The sequence below is a fragment of the Sinocyclocheilus grahami genome, unplaced genomic scaffold (genome assembly GCF_001515645.1).
Source record: "Sinocyclocheilus grahami isolate Dianchi unplaced genomic scaffold, SAMN03320097.WGS_v1.1 scaffold569.1, whole genome shotgun sequence".
Taxonomy (NCBI): domain Eukaryota; kingdom Metazoa; phylum Chordata; class Actinopteri; order Cypriniformes; family Cyprinidae; genus Sinocyclocheilus; species Sinocyclocheilus grahami.
Genome location: NW_015505748.1, coordinates 620,041 through 629,941, shown reverse-complemented (window position 1 = coordinate 629,941; position 9,901 = coordinate 620,041). Strand labels below are relative to the sequence as shown.

At 38.9% G+C, this 9,901-nt stretch overlaps 1 protein-coding gene across 1 annotated transcript in view; it reads left to right on the top strand.

Annotated features, from left to right (window-relative positions):
- Positions 1-960: 960 nt before the first annotated feature.
- Positions 961-9,901, top strand: part of hs3st3l (heparan sulfate (glucosamine) 3-O-sulfotransferase 3-like) — a 12,355-nt gene continuing 3,414 nt past the window's right edge. Inside the window, exon 1 of the mRNA XM_016239581.1 lies at positions 961-1,675. Within this exon, the coding sequence (XP_016095067.1) occupies positions 1,263-1,675 (413 nt within the window). The 5' untranslated portion in view covers positions 961-1,262. The remainder of the gene's footprint in view (positions 1,676-9,901) is intronic.

Here is a 9,901-nt window from a genome sequence, read left to right as displayed (position 1 = left end):
TGGGGAGTTAAAATATATATATAAAAATGTATTTTCTCTGGATATTTTCATGCTATCTTCCATGTCTTTTTTCAATAAAAATATGTAAAAAAAACATTTACCATAATTGTGAAAATAATAAAATTGCCGAATACAAATCAAACAATGCACTGCCTTTGTGCGGTCATGTATGAAAAGGAAGGCAAGAATTTTAAAATATCAATTTTCTCTAAGCAACTGGTCATATTTTTATTGTGAAGTTCTGCTCATAGCTCTTGTATTTCATTTAAATTTCCGCATATTAAAACATGTTCACAGGACTTTGTCAGTTTGGGGCAAGTTGTCGCATTTATAAATGAATACGGTTAATGAATTATATTTATTGGGTAAACAATTAGAGTATTCCATATTTTTGTTTGTTTCCTTGTTTTGCTATTTAAAGCCTGTAATCAGGTTTCACTGTGAGAAATTACCCTGTATAATACGGCCAGAGGTGTTTGTGTCCTGAACAATAACAAATCAATCTGAAAACAAATCAACTAATTCAATAGTTTGAAAATTGTCAGAACCTTTTTGTATCCAAGAATAGGTTATATACAGAGCATAGAGTACAGAAACTGAGTTTCAGAAATAAAATGTGTACTGGAGTAAAAAGTGTATAAACTTCTGTCATGTTTTAATATATTTAAATATGCACATAAACTGAATGAGAGTTGGGAACTGCACCAAATGTGGACTACATTTTATGATCCTTTTTTTTAGTTGCGTTCTCTTTTTGCACTTTTCTGGGGTAAACAACCCTACTATTATTAATATAAGGAGAGCCAATATTAATGCACATCACTGTGTCCAAATAATGGAAAAATAATGCACGCCATATTTCCCCCCATGCTCATCTGCTGTATCAGTAGAGCAGCATTAAACCCGCCTTCAGCTGTCACCCTCCAATCAAACTCATCCGAAGCGCTGCGCGCACTTTCATGAATGAATGAGAGCGGCTTCAGGACAGCAATCCTCCCGGGACAGTCGCATCCTCGCTCTCCTGCACGGATATTACAACCTCCGTTTGTACCGTCCGCGCAAAGCATGGAAGTACGAGTCCCCTCGATCTCCCTCTGACACGATGACACTCTACAAAGCGGATTTTGTTGAGGAATGCCGCTCCGCGACGCGCTGGGGATGGGACGCGGCCGCTGTCATTCGCGCGTTTGGCTACCAGCTGGTCAAAGTGAAGCGAATAAAGTCCTGAAGAGAATGGCCGTCTACAGAGCGTCCTCAAAGGGATGGCAACTTTTAGCAACGCGCCCCTGGACCTCCGGAGACTCTTGCAAAAACTAGTCATCATGTTTTCCTTCAGCATCATCTGCGTCTCGATCCTCTACTTTCTGCTGGGATGCTGCGAGCCGGACTTGGTGGACAGTTCGCAGAACTCACCGCTGGGATGGTACAATAAGACCGTGCTGAGAGAGATATTGACGGCGCCTGACTATGTGGCGGATGATAGCGTGGATGGAAACAGCTCAGGGAAGGACTGGACCGCGAGCCGGCGCCTCCCAGACGCGCTCATCATCGGAGTGAAGAAGGGAGGCACGCGTGCGCTCCTGGAGTTCCTGAGGCTTCATCCGGATGTCCGCGCGCTCGGCTCCGAACCGCACTTCTTTGACAGGCACTACATGCGCGGACTCGGCTGGTACAGGTAATAATGACACAGAAACGTGAATTGCATGTTGTTGTGCTTAGACCGTTAATGATTGGAACTGCAATATAATATACTTTAACGTAAATTTAAACACTGCATTCGGACTTCTGTGACATTAGAGCATGCTAGATCATTGTATGCACCCCAAAATGAAAATTGCGTCGGGGGTGGGGGGAATCCTTTTGTACTGTTAATTAGCTGGTGTCATTAAAATAAGCAAAGTTTAGTGATTGACACTTAAAGGGCCAGTGCACCCAATATTAAAATTCTGTCATGAACTACTCATCGTCGGTACTGATATCCTCGTGGGCAGTGTGCCGACATATTCGGGTGTCCCGAGTTCGAGTCCCGACTTGTGGACCTTTCCTGATCCCAACCCCTCTCCCACTTTGCTTCCTGTCAACTAACTGTCCTATTAAAGCAAAATGCCAAAAATAAATCTTTAAAAAATGAACTACTCATCCTAATGTCACTACGGAACACAGAAGATATTTTGGACTAATCTTGGGTTTCGAACAACATCAACTTTCCCTGAAAGGACAAAAAACACGTATAATAATATTTTCTTTTGTGTACAGCAGATGAAGTCACGGAGAAATTGTGAAATGACTGAATGGTGAAATATTTTTAAATCAATCAATCAATAAGAACATTACATACCAATAAGTCAAAGTAACAACATAATAACAACGATGGCTGCAAGAGCAAAATAAATCAGTGCATAGTCAAAGTAAAATGCAACTGCATTATTCATGCACTGCATTGCATACTGGTTCCTTGCACAGAGGGCATCATAATATTGCAACTGCTACAGCAAGACTAAGCAGAAACTGTTATCCAAGAATACAATACAAAGTCACACATTTTATTTACAGTGTACTTACACTTTCCTAAACAGTTATGCAACTTTGCATGCAGCATTTCTTGTGTTGTAGTACATTCCTTTATATTTGTATGTAATATGTTGGCAGGCACTGTTACATTTGCACATGCTAACGCTACTGTCCGAAAGTACGAATTTCACCACTGCGTGACCTCAATGCAATCTACTCCCAAAAGCGTATTATTTGATGAGGCGTGGTATCAGTCTGCTACAGCAAGACTAAGCAGAAACTGTTATCCAAGAATACAATACAAAGTCACACATTTTATTTACAGTGTACTTACACTTTCCTAAACAGTTAATGCAACTTTGCATGCAGCATTTCTTGTGTTGTAGTACATTCCTTTATATTTGTATGTAATATGTTGGCAGGCACTGTTACATTTGCACATGCTAACGCTACTGTCCGAAAGTGCGAATTTCACCACTGCGTGACCTCAATGCAATCTACAAAAGCGTATTATTTGATGAGGCGTGGTATCAGCATAACACTAGTCCATATTATGATATTCGTAAAGGTTTGAGTGAGAAAAATAGTGCCATCTGGCTATTGCAATCCACTGAAGTGGGGCTGGATAGATGGCAGTGTTAATCATCTCTGGAGCTGTTGCCAGATGTTCCTTTAAATTGAGAACACTTGTGTCGACTGCTGCATTTGAAATATGTCTAGGTATCTTGAAACATCTAAAAGTGTCTGGCAAATTTGGAATTTAGTCTGCAGTTGTTGGGAACGAGGCCTTGCGCTCTTAGGCATCATGTCAATCGGTTATTTATTGGCTTGTCTAGAGAACAGAGTGGCAGGTTGATCAAAAAGCCCATTGGAGATTCTGTCCGTATCCTCAATAAAGTCTCGCTCTCAATTTTATGGTTTGTCACGCTGCCTTTGAGCTGTTCAGAGAGTTGACAAAACTCAATTACTTACCTTTTAAGCAGCTGATTGATTGTTTTGTCAATTCAAAATCGGCTCGCTTAGTGTCGGCGGCCACATTAAAATGCTTTTGAAACACTTCCACGGTTGTTGTTTGCCTGTAAGCATATTGCTTTGATATTCCTTTGTGTTCTGCACATAAATCCCCAGTGTTCTGCTCAGAGGAACGAGCCGAGAGCAGGCAGATTGTCATCTTCCTGGGACCAGATGGACCTCACAGCATGACGGGCCACTTGACATTATTGTGAGACCTGTCAATTGATCTTTAACCCGAGTCACATTTTCCACCAAACATAATGATCTGTGCCAGGGACTTCATATGGTCAGAGGAGCCACAGATAAGCGGACAGACGCAGATCTTGGAATCTGTCCACACTGACTTATTCGGGTCTAATGGAATGGACCGGTCATTAATCTTGTTATCAAGCGTAGATTAGATCTGTAGGTGTAGGTGGGGGTGGGATGCTGGTTTTGCAATCTCAATTCAGATCTTTTCCAAAGATGGCAGAAAAGCGCGGATAAGATCTGGAACAAGGCCGAGGTGATAGATGGAGTTTTGTCCTTATAGTGTTTCTACGATTGATTGGCGCCAATGCTTGACCTTCACTTCATGCTAGAATTAAACCGGTTAGATTCAGTTACAATTAGCAAGAGGTTTTATTCTGCCGAGACTCCGAGTTCAAGTTTCAAACGCCAATACTGTCACTTTCCTTTAAAGAAATCTATTTGCTGTAAGTCACCCTCAATAGTGCACGAGAAGGAGGGCGAATGCGAACAATATTTGAGATCTAAACATTATCCATCATGTGAGAGCTTTGAAACAGACATTTGCCGTTTTTGAAGCCTGAAAAGCATCAATATATTGATTCAGAGGTACTAGAGGGACAGGCGAGCCAAACCGAAAATCTCAAGACCGATTTCCTGGAACCATCCGGTAAAATAAGAAGCGTGTTTTTCTTCAGTCCTTCTGGAATGCACATTCACTGTGATAATAGTGCTGCGTCACGCGCTGTAATTTGGTTTGCCGGTGTTGCATCTGATGTCATCACATTATGGGAATTCATTTGCAATTCATGGAGCGGTCATTAAAATGGCCATTTAAATTCAGACCCCTGTATTCACAGCCAAACCTTGATTTTGGCAAGAGGATTTGATTTTTTTAACGTGCATGTGTTTACACGCCAAAAAACGTAATTAGTTTGTGAGCATCCCTGGTTTTGTTATGCAGAAATGAGACATGCCTTTATAGCAGTTCATAGGCTTGTCCCGAGAGGAGCTTTTTTGAGGCCATTAATAATTAATGCACTTGTCTATATGAGTAGTGCATCTACTTCACAAGTACATAGACTCATCAAAATACTGCTGCAAAATAGGATGGTGATATTAATAGAGGAATTCAAGAGCTTTTACAAATGAAAACGATGAGATTTTGCAACTTCCACATGCTTTTTCGCACAAACACAACAAAACAACATGATTCGTACTACAAGAGCCAGATCTGATTGTCAGTTATTATGTATAATACTACATGAAATAGATGCCTGATGGCATCATGTGGGAGTCTGGTGTGAAATATTTGTGTATATATGTTTATTTTGGCCAGGTGTCTGTATTGGCGTGAGTTAACTGTAGTTTATGGAATCAACATAAGGCTAGATGGTGCAATGGTAATTCAGCTCTCATTAGGTGTCTCAGGGGAGTGGGAATGGGGATCTGGCGTCTGAGCCCCTTGATGATGGATGTTTCTGGGAAGTGGACAGGGCACAGTTACAACTGACTGGCTTTTTAATGGCCTCTATATGCAAAGAAACGGATGGTTGGGCCCAAACACACACACACACACACACACACTTCCTAATCCCCATTGTCTTACTGCAAGTGTATATTCCGTTTTGCTTTGCAGAATTTAATATTTAAAAATTGGTTTCATTAAATTGTTTATTTTTTCATGAATTGACCAAATTTGAGCACTTCAATATGCTTAATTTTCACAAATTATTCCAAAGTGTCAGCAGTGAAAAATGTGTTTTAAGTATTTGCACAAAAAATTTACAGTTCATAACACGTCTTGCATTTCAATATTTTTATTTTTTTATTCAATAGTTTTTTTTTGCAGTTCATTTTTTATTGGTAATGTATGAGTCAAATACCAACTATTATACACTATAAACAAAGATTACTGGAGGACATTACACAAGAAAATACTATTTTGTTTTGTCTACTTCGAAATTTCATGTTTTCCATTTCCATTCCTTTTTTAATTATTAGTGAAACTTACTAGAAATGTCTGACCAATTTTCCTATGTAAGAAAATTTGACCAATTCCCTTATATATATACACACACACACACTGCCATTTTTAAATCTTCTGCTCAACAAGGTTACATTTATTTGAAAAAAAATACAGTAAAACACTAATATTGTGTAAATATCATTACAATTTAAAATAGCTGTTTTCTGTGCGAATATACAGTATTTTCAAAAGTTAATTTTACTAAAAATAATTAAGTACTTCAGAATGATTTTGTAATGTTTTTAAAATAAGACACTTTTGCTCACCAAGGCTGCATTTATTTGATCAATAATGGTGAAATATTATCACATTTTAAAATAGCTGTTTTGTATGTGAATGTAAAAATATAATTTATTGCTGTGATCAAATCTGAATTTTCAGCATCATTACTCCAGTCTTCAGTGTCACATGATCCTTCAGAAATCATTCTAATATGCTGATATGCTTTTTTTTTTGCTAAAATGATAAAACAAAGACATTCAAGCCATGTCAGTGTGGGACATTTCTATTATTTAAATTGTAATAACGCACCTGTCCATGAGCGCCCAGGTGTGCGAGAGCTGTTTATTTGTAAGTCAGCATTTCTAAAAATGAAAAACTAAAGGCTTCATCATCCCATTAAACAGATTCATTGGAATGAAAAAAATCATATTACATCCATTGCTGAAGACAGGGTAATTGCCTCACATCTGTTTGTGCACAGCAAGCTGCTGATGAGGCCATAGAGTGGCCCATCTACAAACTCCACCTGCCACCCGCAGCAGCTGAGGCCCGCATTACCATACCCCCATCATGATCAATACCCACGGCACCATTTGGTTTATTCAGGATACCTCAGAGAGACCCGGCCAAATGCAGCCTCAATTAGGGGAGACCTATCCACCGGCTCCTGTGGGCTGCTGGGATTGGACGACACAGAGCAATGTGCCAAACAATGAAGCCGCTTCAAAGCTTACAGACAATCCATACTGCTTAGATTGGTCTTCATGTTCTGTGAACATCTAACTAACAAAGACTTACCTGTTCTGAATCAGGCCTGGCTTTGTGTTGGATTCTGTAAAATGTGTCTATTTTAAGTTTGAATTCTTCAGAATATCATGCCAGCTGATCATATAGCCAATTCAAGATTACAAAAAGGCTGTTTAAGTTTTACGCAAATTCTCACAAGCAAGCATGCATTCAATATAAACTGAATTACTGACTTCAACTCACAGGCTAATCTGAATTCAACTGATGTTCCTTTGGATCAGTATCTTTGTTCTTATCTTAGTCTCAGTTAATTTAAAGCAAATAAGAATCTACTGAATTGTGTACATATATTGTCCACAATAAATGCATTTACATTTTATTATTGTATATTCAATAATAATATAGTATTGTTGGATAAGTTAATAGAGTGCAACAAATAAGCATTGACCCATATCCAGTGTTATTGAACACATTCCTCTGTATCCCGTAATGTTCAATGGTCGGTGGACATCAGAAATCCTTGCATTAGCTGGAGGATAAACTCTCAGCGGCACATGCAAGTACGAAGCGGTCACATCGCTTGAAGCAAGTGAATAATTAATGGCGGGATCTAATAGACTTGCTGGCCCCATAATAGGCATAGGTAAACAGGGAAGTCTTTAGGCTAAGTGCTTTCTCAGATGAAGTCATTGATAATGCAGGGAGGTCTGGGGATTGGCATGGCTGACGTGTTGTTGTATCGATAGGAGCTTGCGCTGCAGGGACGGCTGGCACAGCGATGTGAGTCTGTCCCCTGCCAGAGGACACTAGAGGCATCATATGGCCCATCCTCAGTGACCCATCTGAACAGCATGACGGACAGTATACGTCTTTGTCATCTCTTTGATCAAATGCAATCTGGGTCTGACCCACTGAGCCTCATATATTTAAAAACTGTGTCCTTCATTGTGGTAGTAAGTCTGATAGTTTGGAATTCCACAGTTACTTGCTTTTTTAAAGGTCTACTTGTAATGTTAGTAAAAGCCTTGTCGTAAAATATCATATTTTATGTATAAAACTATAACTATATAATATATAGTTTTTCATGACCATTTTCATTTTATGAATGGTCATGTTCATCAATTTTATGCCCAGTAGTTAACCCAAAAATAAAAATGAGCTGAAAACGTCCTCACCTTCAGGCCATCCAAGATGTAGATGAGTTTGTTTCTTCATCAGATTTGGAGAAATGTAGCATTGCATCACTTGCTCACCAGTGGATCCTCTGCAGTGAATGGGTGCCGTCAGAATGAGAGTCCAAACAGCTGATAAAAACATCACAATAATCCACAAGTACTCCACACCACTCCATCCATCAGTTAATGTCTTGTGAAGCCAAAAGCTGCGTGTTTGTAAGAAACAAAACATTTTTAACTAAAACGAGTCCATAATAACACTTCCTCCAGTGAAAAAGTGGTCTGGTCTGACTCAGGATAGAGAAAATATGCACAAATGAAACACCGTTTACAAGCCAAAACAGCTATAAACAACTATGTGGGTGGATTTTGATGTGAGAGGACAATAGGAGATGGACTTTTATTATGTCATTATGGATTATGGACTCGTATTTTAGCAACGGTTAATGATGGATTGCATGAGGATGAGTACATTTTCAGCAAATTTTCATGTATTCGTGAACTGTCCCTTTAAGAACCCCCCCCATAAACAAGTAATGCAGTCTGTTTGTTAAATATAAAGAACTATAGTGAAATGAAGTACACATTTCTATAGATGACATTTCAAACAGATTTGGCCTATTAAGCTTAAAAACGTTTTATTTTTCCTCAAAATTTCATTCGAGGCTTTGTCAAGCCATCAATCAAAGTTTGTCTTGATAAAATTACCATTACAGTTAAAGATGACACTTATTACAGTTAGATATTTTTCTTTAAATTCAGTTCATTTTATTTTAATTTTACTTTAATTTGATTCACAATTCCGAATCCTGTTTACGTTCAATTTTAATTAAATAGTTACAGAATAAAAAAAAAGAAAAGAAGAATAATACTTCTTATTCTCCTCACTGGCCAGGTTTCTGATCACTTAAATGTGGACGGTCTTGCATCCATGCATTTATCCACTTTGATGTCACCAAATCACAGAAGCTCAGAAAGAGTCTTTTTTTGTAGTTTAGTCTTGGTTTTGAGTTCTGAACGTTCTGATCGTTTTATTCATCAATCATTTTTATCTTCTGATAACATTCTGATTCCTCATAATATAATGGCTTTTGTTACCACAGAGGTAATTTGTTTTATCTGAGCACATTCTTCATTATCTACTTTGTCTTGTGTTTGACTGCTGCTCTGTTCTGGCATTTCACACTCAGTTTTTGTTGGTCTGTTTGACTTCTCCGAGCTTGATAGATCTGGACTTGGAGTCCCTTAAATAGACATTAGTTGTGGTCGTGTTGCAAAGGCAGGTGGGGTGCAGGTGGACCATTAAAGCTGGTGCGCCTGTGAGCCACTTAAAACAAATGAGTCCCATCTGCCAACGCTAAGAAAGACATGCACACATTCCATTTGTTTTCCCGTGTATGTTGGTAACCCGCCGTGATTGATGCCGGCTGCACATCTGCACGATAAGCAGCATTACTGATGCACATTCGGAGCCGGCTGACTTCTCATTTACAGCCAATAAGAGGCACAGTGGAGCGTGTGGCCCGGGCTGATCTGCTCGAGGACAGAACGCCGTGTCACCTCATTAGGTCATGTGCGCCGGGCTGCTGGGGGTGGGATGTGATTTAGATGATCAATACTGGGCTGGCAGTCGCGATCCAGCTCTTAAGTAAAACAGATGTGTGGAAACACAAGATTGATGGTGGTAGGGAAGGAAAAGTAAGTTTCTAAAGTAAGTCTACTTTACTTGATGACTTTCCTAACTCTTTCCTAATCAGATTAGAGTTCAAAAGTGCAAAAAGTATGTAGCAGTGTTATTTTAGTATCAGTGATATAAAATACTATAGTTTTTGTTAATGTTTAGAATACAATTTTATTTTTATATTATATTTTCTGTTTTTATTTTAAATTTGTTTAAAGGTTTGGTAATTTTGTCATTTTATGTCATTAGCCCCCGGTTTCACAGACCAGGCTTAAGCCTAGTCCTAGACTAAAA